Source organism: Motacilla alba, chromosome 7 (assembly GCF_015832195.1).
Source record: "Motacilla alba alba isolate MOTALB_02 chromosome 7, Motacilla_alba_V1.0_pri, whole genome shotgun sequence".
NCBI lineage: Eukaryota > Metazoa > Chordata > Aves > Passeriformes > Motacillidae > Motacilla > Motacilla alba.
This window is the reverse complement of record NC_052022.1, coordinates 30,977,233-30,994,000: the sequence shown is the minus strand read 5'-3', so window position 1 is coordinate 30,994,000 and position 16,768 is coordinate 30,977,233. Positions and strand designations below refer to the sequence as shown.

Genomic DNA, 16,768 nt, shown 5'->3' with positions numbered 1-16,768 from the left:
TATTTTTGAGTAAATGACATACATGGGAGATGAGTGGCAGAGCTGCCACATGCATGGCTTTGTATCAGTTGCAGCAAAAGTGTCTGTAAAAAGAGACTGCAGCCCTGTTGTCATTCTGAGCCAACATTTTTATCTACAAAAAACTACACTCATGACAAAGCTTTACTGCATTAAACAAGGTGATGTCTCAGCAAAAGATATTAGGGTAATGACCATATGATATCAAAGTCAATAAAAGTCATTGAAATACAAGTGATGCAGAAATAGACATCTAAGCAAGAAAAAAAACCACAAACCCCATGCAAGAAAAACCTTAAGAGTTATACTCACCCGAGGACCAAATGGGCCTGGAATGCCAGGACTGCCCTGTTCACCAATTGGACCCTAAACAGAAGAAATTATCATATCATTGTGCCATTTAGAGCATATTGCTTTAGTTTTAAGGCATTAGTGTGTGATACACACAATTTGGTATGAATAGGATTAAAAGGTACATAAACAATGGGTGGTACCTTTATTTTAATACCTAAGTAACTTAATAAAATTTACTGGTGCTTGGCTGTAAAGCTATTTCTCTGGTTTTGAGGTATTTATAATCAGAGTGGCTCACAAGAGAGGAAATGACAGCTCTATCACCAAGTGAAAAGGTAATTTGGGTGTAGGGCTCAGTTTGTTGCTGCTGTCTCTGCGTGTTGAAACTTCCAGTGTTTGCACAGCACCAGTGAATAAATGTTAAAAAAGAGCAAGTTTCCCATGATATTTCCATTCAATTGACAACAAAATCACAAAGTTCTTGAAAATTAGCAAGAGATGCTCTCACAGTCCTTTTGGGATTTTGCACTGGGTTCCTTGACTCTAATGAATTCAAACACTGCCAAAAAGCATTTCCACTCTAAGTTGCTTATCTCAAACCACCAAATTTTGTGCCATGTTGTGCTGACAGGTCATTAACTGTAAGGTATTAGCCTTGCAAAGGGAACAAGAATAGAACACACATCTTGCAACAACAGATTTACCTCATCATGCAACAGTATTTTAAAATTGCATTAAAAATATTAGCAAGTGCAGACACCAGGCCACTCAAATACTTTGTGGGGAAAAAATAACTAGTTTGCTTTTTTTTCCAGTTTAAATAACTATGCCCCTGATACACCATTTAAGTACCAAGCCAATAAAATTATAGTAAAAGCCGAACAACTTACAGGAGGGCCAGGAAGGCCTTGAAGTCCAGTGAAACCCCTGTGTCCTTTCTGGCCCCTATCACCTCGATCTCCATTGTCACCTTTGTCACCACGAGGTCCTTGGGGACCCTGTAAATATCAATGATGAAATGTAAAATTCTGAACTGGGAAAAAAAAACCTGCAACCTCAAAAATCCCTCATTTGATTTTAACACCGGACTCAGACCTCCTTCCCTTTTGAAGCTGGAAAGACGATGATGTTGAGGCAGCTCCAAGAATTTTAATTTTTTTACCAAAGAATAAGTAAATAATTACAGAAAACTGTGCTATGCTTAAATACAGTTGTAGTAAATTTGTTCTACTTAGCTACATAATACAGTAAAAATCCCACAAACCTGTACTAATGTTAATAAATAATATACAAAACCGATTTTTAATATTCATATATTTCTTCACCTTACTGTATATGGCAGATGATTTTTGTTGATGAGATTGAAATATTAAGGATCTCACAGACTCATTATGCTAAAGTATATTTTCAGTATGAAATTATCCAGGCTGCATCTTTAGTTCTCACAGCTTCTTTCACCTTCATTATTATTAAAGTACAACTGAAGTTACATTCCCTAATTACAGACAAGAACATCCAGGCAACACAAATACCTTGTTCCTATTACTGTCACAATTTCATTGTTAGTTTTGATAATTGCAAACTTCTTACACTAATTCAAGAATCATTGGAAAATGTGGCTGCTGTTTTCAATTCTATATTTCTCAGCCCAAATTACATGCTAAATTTCTCAATGCCAGATTCCAAATAGTTTATCTATGGCATCATTATCACTAACTACTCAATAAACTTTACTGTCTCTCAAATGACATCTGCTTAGGGACAGGACAACATTGTTTTGAATTTCCCAAGTTTGCAATTAATTTTCTGTTCCAGGCTTGGATTGTAAAAGACTTATGTAACATAAAAAAAAGAGGAGATTTGTTTATTTTCCTTTTCAGATTGAAGCTGGAAGTTCATGAGTTGAATTAAGGCCTTTTAATGGGAACAGGTGATTTTGTTGTATTTCTGCCATTTTTTATCTCAAAACATCCTTTTTTGTTAAGTATTCATTTCCCTACCCCTTATTTAGGCCAGACTCCAGCCATTTGCTAACTCAGGTCCTACCATTATCCAGACAGTAACATGCTCCAAATAAAGAGGCTTCCAAAGCACTACTGGAGTGTCCAAATATCCAAATTTGTGCAGCTTTGCAGCCCAGAACTACCTGCACCCACAACACGAGGTGAAGCCCTGCTTGGCATTCTCATGTAGGCTGAATTCCTCACACACTTTCCTCAGTGGTATCTCAGACAAAACCACAGTGACCATGGGCAACTTACAGGCAAACCTCTCTTTCCTGCACGGCCTGGAGGACCCATGGGACCTCGAGAACCCTACAAAGATTGCATACAGAAAGAATGTGAGGCAATGCATGAAAACCATACATAATAGTTTTTGATAAACAAAGTATTTTTTTTAAAAAGCCTAACTTACAGTTTCACCTCTTTGACCTGCATCTCCTGGGGGGCCAACAGGACCTGGAGTTCCTGGACCTCCTGGAGAACCTGGTAAGCCTGCAGGGCCAGGTTCACCACGATCACCCTGCAAAGCAGAATTTCAACTGTTTATCTAAAGAGGACTGGTCTAGACCAATGCAACAAAACTGTAGCACTGCCAGTCTATTTTTGAGCAATTGCAACCTACAAAGATATTCCTGCTGCAAGAACTCAAGTCTGAGTTTGTGGAAGCAGATGTTCTGAGCCTCTTAGCCAAGCATCCTCAGCTTTGAGAGGTATTATATTCAAAACTGGGATACACTTTCAGAACAAGCTCTCCATCAGGTTAACTGAATGAAAAAGAGACTCTACAATAAATCAAGAAGAAAATGGGGATTTGCAGAAGAAAATTAGGAAAAGAATATATTCTTACACGTTCTCCAACAGCTCCATCTCGTCCAGGAGTACCGTCATTACCAGCAGGTCCCTGGGGTTATGGAATAAAAATAGAGCTATTGATTAACTCTGTAATCCTGCATTTCTAGAAGAATTAGAAAGTTGTTCACCTCTACTTCAAGTGAAGGAAAATGACCATGTCTTTTCTTGCATGCTACAATGCTGTAATACTTACTTCTGGACCAGCTTCACCTACAGGCCCAGTGGCGCCTGACTGGCCAATAGGTCCTGGGGGACCTTTGTCACCAGGTGGCCCTGTGGGACCTTGCTTTCCTGGAGTACCCTAAAAAAAGATGACAAATATCATATTAAAATTTTAATCTCAAAAGAAAGCACTAAAAACCTGCTGCCTGCCAAACTACTACTGCCAGAGTGAAATACCATCTACATTTGTGAATTAGAAAAAACCTGATACTTAAAGAAAAAGTTTTTACATAATTTGAATACCTATTTAATATACTTTGTATTTTTAAGACATTACTAATAAATCAGTAAGTCTGATGTCATTGTCTGCAACAGGTATGGTGTTTTAGATTTCAGAAAAATATAATGAAATTTGAAATAATTAACATTATTTTTCTGTCTCAATACCAACAAACCTTGTTAGCCTGGAAAAATTTCTGGCCAACATTAGCTATAAAGTGACTTTATGGATCCAGTGGTAAGGACAGATCCTCCATATCAATCCTTTTACTAACGGATTTAATACTGTTTAATTGCTTGATCTACTGGATCATTACGCCATCCAACAGATATCTATAAATGAATGCAAATATCCTACGTGAATGCAAAGAGAACTCCAGTGGCAATTTGGAAGGCTGTAGTTTACAATTTATGAAAAGTGCTTGCAGAGTATTTACTTACATTCAAGTGACATTTGGGTACCTAAATGAGAGTGTGTGGTTGTTTTTTTTCAGGGATCAAGTTTTAAGTCAAATAGAAACATTTTAGACAAAAGCCTTAATGCTATTATTCACTTACTCTTAATTCAGGTTCAGACTTTCCATTATGGCAGGAACAAAAAGAAGTAAACCTTTCACCTCATGCATCTGCATGAGATTAAGTTCTTTGCTATTCTCTCTCTATTCACTCCTGCAACTGGAGTTTTCCAGCTTTCTCCTCATGCTAAGGAGCACTACACTGCAAATCCCCCACAGAAATTCCCAGGCTGGTGGCACATGGCCTGGTGGTCACTTACTGCAGGCCCTGGCAGCCCAGGCATGCCTCTCTCCCCTCGCTGTCCTGGCATTCCAACAATTCCTCTTTGACCAGTAGTTCCTGCTGGGCCAGGGGGGCCATTTGGGCCCTGAAATCCACAGAGGAGGAAGCAATGTCACTGTCATGTCAGCAGTAACAAACAAAGAGAGCGAGCCTGGAGCTAGTGGAAAGACAGTCAAGGGACGTACCGGCTGTCCGTCATCCCCCGGGTCACCCTTGTCCCCAGGGCCACCAGGAGGCCCAGTTGGCCCTCGATCTCCCACACGACCATGAGAACCAGGATCACCACGAAGACCTGGGGGACCTTCTTTTCCTGGTTCACCAATAGGCCCAGCAGGCCCTGGGGCTCCCTAAGAAAATGAAAACACATCATTGCATTGGACCCTTTTCTGACCAGGACAATAAAGCACTAAGGACTGTGTTTTAACTATAAATGCATGCTCTGAGGCTAACAAATGTGAATGAGCCAAAAGCTATTATCATCTCTTTAATGATCAAATAAATTAAATGAAATAAATATCAAATTATGTCCAAGTTCCATCCATGTCCCCCCCAATTTTCAATTCCAAACTCACTAATTTGAAAGACACTTTTATTTTGTCTCTCTCTTTTTTCTTTTTTTCTTTCACCTCAAGTATATAACCACTGCTAGAAAACTCACCTTTGCCCATGCTTTCTAACATCATCAACCTAAAGTTTATATCCAAACTTTTCATTTCCATGGTACAAATTAGTGTTTCAACAGACCTTTGTTCATTTCTCAAATACTTTTAAAAGACTTGACATGCATATTAAGTTTTCCATAAATTTCACATTTGATACCCTTACAATGACTGCAAGTTGGTTTTTTTTCATCATAACATTAAAAGGCATATGAAGCATGACACAGTTCTCTGTGTGGAGGTCAACCCCCAACTTGATCCACAGCTAGTATTTTTTATAGTGTTTCTGAAAATATTTGAACAGAAGAGATTTTGGTTTTGGGGTTTGAGTTTATTTTAATGGAACTTATGAGTAACTCCACCAATGGGAGAGCCCAGTAGAGACTTTTTCTTTTCCAAAAACTGTCATAATTTCAGTCACCACTAAAAGGACAAAAAGTAAAATATAGAGGAAAATATAAGTTGGGGGGTTTTATTCCTCTAAGCAATTAAGTCATTGGAGCAGTTTGAGCAGCAATTTGAAAACCTACTTCACCCAATGGAAAGCTTTGGACCAATATCAGGCATTGGACCAAGCTGAAGACTAATGAGCTTTATTTAATGATGCAAACAATCAGTCACAGAAGTCAGCGCTGTCAAACTGTTCTCTTCAGTAGTATCAGGCTATAAACACTGTTTCACCTTTCTTGCTTTATTTAACCTTCAGATTCTCAGTGACCATTTTATAAAACATACCTACTAGGAAAATTATAATTAACTTACTGTAGGTCCTGGAGGCCCCACTCTTCCAGCAGATCCTGGGAATCCAGTAGCACCCTAAAAAAAGCTCCTTTTTAATGCCATCTTTATCAAAAGAAACACAGCACTAGTTACCTCAAATGTTCTGGGCTGAATTATTGAGCAAATTATATTTACATACTGAAAAACAAGCTGAGATAAGGAATAATGCACACATTACATAAAACTTCTGTATTAGATTATCTGCAGCCGGGTCTCAACACATAATATCTACTTACAGGTGGACCCTGAGTTCCTCTACCACCTTTCAGACCAGGAACACCTGGAGGGCCCTACAAGGAAAGGAGGAAGAGAGGAATGATAGTTAACACCCAGAATTTTTTAAATTAACAAGGTCAGCCTATGTCACTGGTTCTGAGAAGATTTTATTTGTGCTTACTGGGGGACCATGAGACCCAGCAAGACCCTGTGGTCCTGGAGATCCAGCATCTCCTTTCTGTCCAGGTTCTCCAGGTTCACCTTTCACACCAGGCTGACCATCAGGGCCCTATAAGAAAAATGATTTGGAAGAAACATCAGGGCAGGCAACACCAAATCTTTCCTAACAAAATAATTCTGTGGAGAATTTTTAAAAGGGCAAAAATAAAAATACCAAGGGTAAAAATCAGTCCAGAAAATACTGCATTTGTTCAATGATTCAGCATGGTCCTTAGAAAATCACACATGACATTTTCTAAACATTCTATGAAGCCAATACTTCCATTTTCAATATTTTACTCATCTAGCTCACATTTCTCTTCTCTTTAGATTTTCTATTTTCCTCAGCAGCTACAAAACAAACTCTTGCCTTTTCTAGGCTTTTTTCCCATCAAGGGAAGCAGGTGCAAGACTGTAAAAGGGATCCTGAAACAGGATATTTAGGCTGTGGGAAAGCTGAGGGTATTCCAGTGCATCTGGTCCATCACCTCATTCCAGCCTTCACTACTCATGGCACAAATCTTTGCTACCTTCAGTAGACACATTTTAACTTCCCTCATTTTAATCTCAAAGGAGCAACATAACATACTAATGAAAATATGAAATCTGGTGAGCAATTACATAATCTTAACAAGAAAACCACTTTTCAACTGTCTAGGGTGCTTACTGGCCCTTTCCTTCACTTGATATACTGACGGGAGAAAGAAACAGCTCTTTTTACAGCAAAAATGTGACTCCTGATCCAGAACACCACAATATTATTCATAATGAAGGAAATGTAGTGTGTCAAAGCATGAGCAAAGGAAACTCATTAGTGTTCCAAAACACATACCGGGGGGCCAGCAAAACCAACAGCGCCAGTTGGGCCATTTTCTCCTCGGGAACCCTGGGCAGAAAAATTGAAATAGCTGTATTTAACAACCATCTTTCTACAGATAGTGTCAGTTACATTTCAATATATCAGAAAGAATGTTAACTGTTTACCATCATAAGTGTCATTATAATTTTCCTCTATTAATCAGAATCAAATGATCTTTAAATCATAAAATAAAGGATGTTAGCTATGATGTTAAAAGCTGCCATGTGTTCAAGTCTATATTGGCCTTTCAGAATTCAGAGATGGAAGGCAAAGGTGAGTATTAAAACAGCATTGGGAGAAATTCTGGTCACAACCCACCCCTTCCAGGGATGGCCAAAGAGCACATACTTCATTCAACCTACCACTCCAATCATACTGGGGAAATAACACAGTAGTTCAAAGATGTAGTCTTCTCTAAGGTCACAACAAGCTTTGACTGAGCTTTCCACTCAACATTTGCTTGGAAAAGAAGTAGCTGAAGGCTGCCAACTCCAGCACTCCCTAAAAGGGTGGAAGCTGCTCCAAGTTATACTGGAAATAAGAGTGTTCTGATTTATGACAGGGACATAATCAATTTCAAGCAGTATGAAGGATCTAGAAGGGCTGAGCCTCTAATTCCCTAATTGAAGTCAACCCTTAAAATACTTCAAATCACTAATAGATGGAAGATGACAAGAGTTACATAACCGGATGAACTAAGGATTACCTCGGTGCTTTGCCCATTAAATATTTGTTTATGTGCAGTGGTATCTGCTGGGGCATGCTTTTAAAAACATTGACACAATTACAAGTGGTGGCATTGTTTCAGGAGTGAGGTAAGTGAGGGTGACTCTGTAGTTTGCCCTAAAACAAGTATAGGTCACAGGAAGAAAATCTGGTAATAGTTTTGCAAGTGCACAGCAACAAGTCAGAACTTCACACTTGGCTACAGAGAAAGGATAAGAAAAAGGGGAAAATATATCAGCAAATAAGAAAAATGCCTGGAGTTTGGATCAGCATTAGGTATTATTAACTTATATCAGACAAAAAAAAAAAGCATGTTTACTCACAGGGTTTCCACGAGAACCGGGAGGACCAACCAGACCTCGAGGACCTGGTTCACCCTTAAAATAAAATGAAATAATTTTATTTCCCAAGTAACTAACTTGTTTGGTCATTAAAATGCTAATGAAGTGTGATAATATTAAGAAACTTCAGTAGGGAAAGGAATAAACATCTGTTTACCTTTTCACCAGTGGGACCTGCTGGACCCATTGGGCCTATTGGACCAGGGAGACCCTTTTGAACAAATTAAGATGAAAGGAAGTGAGAAAAGTGATGTTCCAAAAAAGACAGTTATAAAACTTCTCATATATTACCATTCCCTTTTTCATTCCTTTGAATTCTACTTTATCTCTGGAAACTTCTTTTGTCTTTTCTATCTAAAATTTACTTGCATTTCCTCTCCCAATGACCAAGCTCCCCACAAAAGGCCTGCTTTCTTTCATTCTCTCTTTCTTCTCTCAGTTAATCATCTGCTTTATGCAGTATTCATGAATAAGGCAAATTATAAAAAAAATGCCCCAGCTTTATTTTACTCTCTCAAAAAGGAATGAAGTCTTTTTTCCCACTTGCACAGTGCTCTGTTTCTTTTATGTTAGTATTTAACTTTTTAAATTAAATTTAAAGTATCCATCATTTTTGCTGAAGATTCATTTTGATCTTACAAACTACTCAAAAATGTCCTTTATCTCTTCATAAGGCAGGCAAATATGTTGCAAACTTTCTTTCCAACCCCACCAACTCCACAAAATGATCCTTCAGCTCACCATTACTTCACCTGTTCATTAACTACTGTAAGCTGTAAACATCCCTTACAATTAATAAGAACTGCTGTGTATATCTGGATAATGTTTGATTTAGATAACCAATTCCAGCTCACAGATGATAACTTTATTAGAGCTTCTGTATAGTAAGGTTTCTCAAAAAAATTTTTCCTCCTAAACAATAAATGTAGTGCAGACAGGATCACTGTATTTTGACTGTACCTCAGATTTCCAAATGCTTAGCAGCTAGTACTCCAACTGGTTTGCACAACCCAAGAATCTCAGATATATTCTCAATTCATGTAAAAAGTAACTTGAATAACTTCTGGGAAGGAAAAATGGTCAGTGCAAACAAAGAAAACCCAGTGCAATTGTGATTATTGGACAGCTGGTCTGTGCAGCAGAGTGTGTGCAACATGTCTTGAACACAGTTTGAGCAGACTAGAGACAATGCAATGGAGTTTCAAAACTTTCTAGAAGTGCCAGCAACTTACTGCTTATGTGAAGCTTAGTACATTGACAGGAATTTTCACCTGTGAAATTTAGGACAGATTGTGGGCAACTCAATGAAGACAAGGAGGAGGAGTCTTAGTCCAAGACTCAGATCTGGAAGGTTTGTTTTTTGGCTATTCATCTCTGCCTGGTCATTTGTTCATATTTTTTACTATAGTCAACTTAGACAAATCCCAAATCAACTGTGAATCCTTACCATTGAGCTCTTAACTTGCATTATTGATGATACCAAATAGGGGCTTGGAACACGGACACCCCAAAACGTTGTGCACAGCAGTCTTGAAAAACTTGAAGATTTGGAGGGTGAGGTAATGACTGTAAATGTATGACATGCCATGATAACCCTGCACAGTGTTTAACTCCACAAGCTGAGTCCCCTAGCACAGTAAACAAACTGTGTGTGAAGAGCAGGTCCAAAGAGAAGGACAGATTTACTTACCCTTGCTCCATCGTTGCCAGCTGTACCTTCAGCACCTTTCTCACCTACACCGCCCTATGGAAAACACCCAGAAAGTCCCAGTTATGGCACTGAAGGCTGTGCAGGTCATACCCTGGGATAACTGCAGTGTTAAGGGACAGGTCATGCTACTCAGGAGGACAGCAATAAACACACTTACTCTGTCACCCTTAGGGCCAGGTGTTCCAGCAATCCCTCTCTCTCCAGGCATGCCCTGGAGGCCTGGTGGTCCTGGATCTCCAGGTGTCCCACTAGGGCCTGGGCTTCCCTGGAACAAAAAACAAGTTGTTGCCTATTCATCTGAGAAGCATCTTTGTCTCCAGGCTGCAGAACATGTTGTGCCTCTGTTGAAGTCTCTGGGGTACAGTTTTCAGTAATAATTTTATCTGAAATTTGGACTTTATTCACATCCAAATACTTTTCTTTTCCCATTGTGTTACTCAGGAAGTTCAACTGTAATACCATAGTTCTTCCAAATACATTAATATTTAATCAGTGCATACTGGAGATGAAAACAGACCAAAAAATAAGCTTGAGAATCTTTCTGCCTTGACCTTGAAGTCACATAGGTTTAGTATAGAAACTAGGTACAGGCAGAAGTTGCCAGGGGCAGAGATGCTCATGTCTAGTACAGGTCTCACATAACTAGAGGCACTCCCTGCTTGACCTGACCTTCCTGGCCTAGTCACATCCACAGCAGATACGTGCATGCGGGCATGAAGCTTTCAGCATTATCTTTTAACTGCTTAGCCCTGCCAAGTGTCTTTGTGTAAACTGGAATGGCTCTCACAGCATTGCTAGAAGGCTTTCTGCAGTTTAGAAATGGCTTTGCCCAGTTCTACTGTGAATTCTCAACATTTAGGTATGTTGCAAATTTTTATTGTTGTTATAATTGGAATTATGTGTCCTTCCTTATACAATGGAGATGCCTTTCATATTGATAATTAAAAATTTTCTCTTATGTTCATGCAAATGAGCAAAATTATACATCACATCACTGCAGCAATGCAAATCTCTACTCAGTTTACCTTTGGGCCATCAGGACCATGGCCTCCAGCCATACCCTTTTCACCCTGGAGTCCTGAGGCACCTGGTTCTCCCCTTTCCCCTGGATTGCCACGTTCTCCCTACAAAATGGAAGATTATAATTTATTTACAAGGCAGGGTAGAATTCTGGTAGACAAAATCCTAAATACACCATAAGTTCAGTAGAGCCTGTGAATAAATCCTAGAAGAACTGATTAAATAAAAACTAGCTTTATGCTTTTGCTGTTAGAGGTGGGAGAAATATGTTGCTCGGCAAACTAAAAACTCTTATTTCACAGCATAAACCAAATCATTTAGCAGCTAGTACTCAACACCACTTCAGGAGCTACAAAATCATTAAAGGTGGTAGATTTTACAGAAACTATCTTAAAACATATCCATATTTACACTCATTTTGTTGGTGGGGATAAAGGTCAAATACTGACTTTAGCTGTTAAAGTCCATGTTACACATCAACTTCCAACAACTGTTATGAATATTTAAACTCTGAAAGAAAACACTTACCCTGGGGCCCAATGGACCAACAGCTCCAGGATCTCCAGGCACACCCTAAGAACAAAATTCACCATTAGAATGAAATCATTTTTCATAACTTTATAGTTATGGAAATTAGAGACAAACATTTTTATTTCCAAAGTACTGTGAATGTAGATAGCCAGTTCTAAATCCTATCTGTCAATGACAAGAGGCGATAGTGCAGCTCAGTCCAAGAACACAGATTCTCATAATTATTTTATGCCAAAGTAGTTCTTAGACAGCTTGCAGGCTACATCAATCAGTAAGTATTTTGAAACAGAGTGGGAAATTCAGTTAGAGAGAGAAGCAAACATAAAACTACTTTATAAATTGTATTATTTTTAATGTTATGTTACACATACATTACCTGATCACCTGGCTTTCCTCCCTCACCTGGAGGACCTGGTGGCCCAGGCAAGCCCTGTAAAAAGTAAACAAAATTATCACTAAAATGATGTAAAATTATGTAAATCCAGACTTAACTAGGACACCAAGATCATGAATGTTGCAGTACAGTCAGGACAAGAGCACACTCTCAGAGATTCCCAAGAGAGTTACATGAATATTGCACCAAAGTGTTTTCCCCTCTCTAAATCAGATAGCAGCCTTTCTTTAACATTTGCAGGACTTCTCAGCCCTAAAAGTAAAGTTCTCTATAAACAGATACTGATTTAATTAATACTTCATTATCAAGACAATGATAATTTTTTTTTCACTACATATTTGGAACTTTTTTGGAAAATCTTCAAATTAAAACTGATTAACATCAAAGGTCCTCTCATGGGATACAGAGCTGGTATTTAAGCCTTTGCCAGTTTGGTTTAGTGCACAGCTGATGTGAAAGTTATGGATCATTAATTATTCTGAACATCCTTGACTTAGTTCTGAAGTTATATTATGCATCATTTGATTGAATTTCTCCAATTTAAGTTGATAAAGACATGACAGTTTATTTTTTAATTAAAAAAAAAAATGCATGCACATACCTGAAACCCTGTAGGACCTGGAGGGCCTTGTTCTCCTCTTTCTCCTGCCAGACCCTACACAAAAGGAAGCAATAAGTAAACAGAAAAGGAATATAGGCAGGCTCCACAATTTTTTTTATATGAATATTTTCAATTAGGTATTTATTTGCTATACATTTTTACTTATCCCAGAACAAGATCGCCTATCTAAAAGATGTAATAAGATGTGTATCATTTCTTTAAAATCCTTCCCCTAAAGGTTCTCTGGTAACAGGAAAACACTCATTCCTATTAAAACCAAGAAAAATGGGAAAATTAACTATGATAATTTTTTACTCCTTGCACTATTTTTTGTAATGGTTAGTAACAGGAATTAGCCTAATAATATATATATTTTAATACAAAGCTGGCAATTTTTCTAGGACAATTTTTCTTTAAATGTTCTTGGAATTTTTTCCTTGGAATCAACAACTGGCATGAAGGTTGATAAGAATAGAAGGCAAAAGAGGAGTGAGTAGACAGAGTGCCAGGCAGGCAGGCAGAGAGGTAAAAACTGACTTACTGGTGGGCCAACAGGACCAGAAGGGCCAACTTCACCATCTTTTCCAGGGGCTCCCTACATTAAAATGACAAGGGAAGAAATCTTGTGTAGTGAACACACATAACAGAAAAGCAGCATTTTCCATAATCACTGCAAATAACAGCCACACTCACTCTCTGTCCTGGGACTCCTGCATTGCCTGCTTCTCCAGGCTTTCCAGGATCACCCTAAATTGCAGAAATAAAAATGACCAGGTTTAGATATTTTTCACCCATAAAATATACAAAAATGGTTCAATTCAAAAAGGGATTGCCATACTCACACTACTACCCTTTGGTCCAGGAAGGCCCATGCTGCCTGGCTGACCTCTGATGCCTATGGAACCTGCTGGACCTGGACGTCCATCTTCCCCAGGAGCACCCTGCAGAGATAAAGCATTTTCCACATTAAATTCTAAATACATTTATTCATAGGGATGTATTAATCCCAAGAAAATGCTTGCATATATAAAGAAAATAACATTAATCTGGCTTGGGGCTTCACTTATCAGTCAAAATGTCTTTATAGAAGATGTAACAATAGCCATACTTCTGGATTTAACCAAATGGTATGCAATTATTAGAACTGAATCATGTACAAATAATTTATTGTGTCTTTACAACTAGGAAAATATTTAGTTCAAACATATAACAATGATGCAGCAGCTGGTAAGCAAGGGACACTGCTACACAGACAAAACTAAACAAATGTTTTGGTTATGGTACTAATGTTATTGGTACTAATTTGAAGTTAGGAACTATCAAAAGACAAGATGAGCCTTAATAAATAAAGAAAACTCATGTTAATATAAGCAATTTCACTGAGGTGGGACCTTTGAATTACTGTGACATTAACTGAAAAGACTAATTTTTGTCACTTACCAAGGGGCCAAGTTTTCCTTCAGGGCCTTGAACACCTGGATTTCCTGTCAAACCCTAAAAGCAGGAATAGTATTGGTGTTAGGGTTTACTCTATAATTCTATAACAATCAAGAAATATTAAAAAAATTCCAAAGAAATGCTCAGCTACTGCTATAACAAAAACTTCTCTATGTTAAAGGTCTCCATCCTTATATTCACTTTACAGCTTCATCTCTCACTGTCTTTGATTTTTCTTCCTATTCTTTCTTGCTTTACACCTCTTGAGCTTCTCACAGGCTCATCTTAATTTCTGCGATGATCTAGATCACATTTTACTGCTCCCTTTATCCCCTTTTTCTGATATGTTGAACTATCCTCCAATAATTTTCCTGAAAAAAATAGGTGATATGTACCACTCAATCTTCTATGTTATCAATCACCAATTTAATGAAGGTTGGCCTTCAATCTATGTTCCTTGTGGCAACTGTGCTTTACAAACACACGTCCTTCATTTGCATCAGCTGTTCTCAATCAGGGCTATTTCTCCTTATTCTAAGACAAAACCTGTGCTTCCCACCATCAGCAGGAAATAAAGACAGGTCTCTTGGCCTTTAGATGCACTGAAACCAGTCTGCCCCTGCAGAACAGCTTCTGAATTCCCCAACATTCACTGCTGCCTTTGGAAAATGAAAGGTACCACAGTTTATAGGGAACTGCCATCAGTCCCTTACCCTTGCACCTGGAAGGCCAGGCTCACCAGGACGTCCAGGATCTCCCTGGCCTCCTTTAGGTCCAGAAGATCCTGCTGGACCACGCTCTCCTTGGGCTCCCTAGAAAGACACCAGTGAGCTACTAGTTAACAGTGACAGAGGAGCGGGTTAAATAAAACAGTATCTTCTATTAAGGACCTATTTTTGCAAATAAAGTTACAAATCATTAATACTTTTGCTATTATTAGTTTCCTAATTGTTATCTTTTCTCCCCAAAATTATTACTTAAAAGTTTCTCTTCCTTAAAGCAAGTTTACATAAGCATTTTAGAATCCCTGTATTTTTACCAAGGTAGGAATTTACAGAAGTACTAGACAAATGCCTGTGTGAGTCAGTTCCCTGGAAGTGTTAGAGCAGTTAGGAATGCCAAAAAAACCCATCTTTTTAAGGGGCATGTCTAGAAAATCACACCACACACAAAGAATAGGCAATCACAGAGCCCCCTCTTACACAGCAATACATAAAGCAATATAGGAGTAGAACAGGTCAATCCTTTACTGTGCACATTTCAAAACAAGGGAGCGTTGAGCCAGGGACAAGCAAGCAAAGCTGAACATCATGGGAACTGAAAGTGAGTTTTCCTAAAAAAATTTTTCTCAAAACATTCAGACCCCTTTTTAGCATTTGTAAATTGCATCTGCCTTTCTGCCCAGAAGCAGACATTTTAAATGGAACACTTCCTTTTTATATGTCTGGATGTATGAAGATTTAACAAACTACACAATGAAAGATGGATACTTTAATTTAATTTACCTTTGGTCCAGGCAAGCCATCAGAACCTGGGAAACCACGGTTACCAGGAGCACCCTAGGAAAAGCAGTAGATATGATACCATTATCTTAATTTTTACATAGCTTTTTACAAATAAAGGACTAGATTTGTGGATTGAAGATTCAGTTCATTTCCTTACAACTTTTTTACTTCGGTACTTTAACTTAGGGAGCGAGGCGTGGGATTATGACTTAAGAGTGGTAAAAATATCAGTGTCTCATTCATGCATGCTGGACAGCTCCTTCTGTGTGAACAGCCTCATTGAAAGTAAAGATGAACAGTTGTGCAGGTGTAGGAAAAAATCTGCAATGAGCTTGTCCTATCTCCATCCTTTCTCCTACCATACTATCCTGGGCACTGAATCTCCACAAAAAAAGTATCCAGTGTGAAAAAATAACACACAGTAGTAACTACTGCTAGGAAAATACAGTCAAGCTGTAAGAACATCCATGGGTAGGTCAAAAGGTGTTTCAGCTTAGCAGTGCATCTCTTAAGACATATTATTCCTCTAGATTTCTTACCCTCTCTCCAACAGGACCCGGTGGACCTACAGACCCTGGATCACCTCGAGGACCTCTTTTTCCTTCTTCACCTATGGGGCCAATGGGACCCTGGGGACCTTGTGGGCCCTAGTGAGAATAAAATGTTATTTTAAAAAACATTGTTAAGCTCACCATTTCTCGGGCATATTGAAACAGACTGTCTTCTGGACACTATAAGCATTTTTCCAAATAAAGGAGGAGAAAACAGTTACGTCTTGGATCAGTTAAAAATAACAGCTTTTCAGCATCTGCTTTTCTCTTTTACAATGTTTATAAGCTAATAAACTGTAATTCTGCAGTTGGGCTGGACACTGCTTCTTATAATCATCCACAATAGTTTGGATTTTGTCAAGCTGCAAAAGAGTCAAAATTCAGTGAGACTCTAATAGAAATTTTCAAAGGAGAAGACAGTGATAAAGAAACTATTACTTCATCTCTATATTTTTGTCAGTTAATACATGATTATTTAACTGGTGAGAAAGAAAAGCAGAAGATTGGTTGATAAACCAACTCAAAGTCTGCAGAGTTGGTTTTCTCCCGAAAGTTACATTGTTGTAAACCTCTGTGTTGCCTCTTCATCTTAAAAAGCATATGGAGACTTACAGGTTCACCTTTGGGTCCTGCTTCTCCCTTGAAACCTGGGACACCAGGGTCTCCCTGAAAACAAACACATGAATAGCACCAGTAAAGTTAAAAGTCTGCATAAATCACTTCATCACTTTGTATTATGCCATGAAACAAACATTTCCTAGTTTTGTCACTAATTGCAGGCAGTATAATATGATGCTTACAATGCTTTGTCC

The 16,768-nt window shown here is 38.4% G+C and overlaps 1 protein-coding gene across 3 annotated transcripts in view; it reads right to left on the bottom strand.

Moving 5' to 3' along the window:
* Window positions 1-16,768, bottom strand: part of COL5A2 (collagen type V alpha 2 chain) — a 129,933-nt gene that overhangs the window by 8,097 nt on the left and 105,068 nt on the right. For all 3 annotated transcript variants that reach the window (XM_038142318.1, XM_038142316.1, XM_038142317.1), the window contains 28 exons: window positions 16,569-16,622; window positions 15,945-16,052; window positions 15,406-15,459; window positions 14,614-14,712; window positions 13,904-13,957; window positions 13,306-13,404; window positions 13,157-13,210; window positions 13,005-13,058; window positions 12,464-12,517; window positions 11,845-11,898; window positions 11,466-11,510; window positions 10,943-11,041; window positions 10,075-10,182; window positions 9,897-9,950; window positions 8,364-8,417; window positions 8,189-8,242; window positions 7,113-7,166; window positions 6,243-6,350; window positions 6,082-6,135; window positions 5,828-5,881; window positions 4,592-4,753; window positions 4,384-4,491; window positions 3,361-3,468; window positions 3,163-3,216; window positions 2,728-2,835; window positions 2,574-2,627; window positions 1,203-1,310; window positions 331-384 (listed from right to left, as the gene is read on the bottom strand). In XM_038142318.1, coding sequence (XP_037998246.1) covers window positions 331-384; window positions 1,203-1,310; window positions 2,574-2,627; window positions 2,728-2,835; window positions 3,163-3,216; window positions 3,361-3,468; window positions 4,384-4,491; window positions 4,592-4,753; window positions 5,828-5,881; window positions 6,082-6,135; window positions 6,243-6,350; window positions 7,113-7,166; window positions 8,189-8,242; window positions 8,364-8,417; window positions 9,897-9,950; window positions 10,075-10,182; window positions 10,943-11,041; window positions 11,466-11,510; window positions 11,845-11,898; window positions 12,464-12,517; window positions 13,005-13,058; window positions 13,157-13,210; window positions 13,306-13,404; window positions 13,904-13,957; window positions 14,614-14,712; window positions 15,406-15,459; window positions 15,945-16,052; window positions 16,569-16,622 — 2,124 coding nt within the window. The remainder of the gene's footprint in view (window positions 1-330; window positions 385-1,202; window positions 1,311-2,573; window positions 2,628-2,727; window positions 2,836-3,162; window positions 3,217-3,360; window positions 3,469-4,383; window positions 4,492-4,591; window positions 4,754-5,827; window positions 5,882-6,081; window positions 6,136-6,242; window positions 6,351-7,112; window positions 7,167-8,188; window positions 8,243-8,363; window positions 8,418-9,896; window positions 9,951-10,074; window positions 10,183-10,942; window positions 11,042-11,465; window positions 11,511-11,844; window positions 11,899-12,463; window positions 12,518-13,004; window positions 13,059-13,156; window positions 13,211-13,305; window positions 13,405-13,903; window positions 13,958-14,613; window positions 14,713-15,405; window positions 15,460-15,944; window positions 16,053-16,568; window positions 16,623-16,768) is intronic.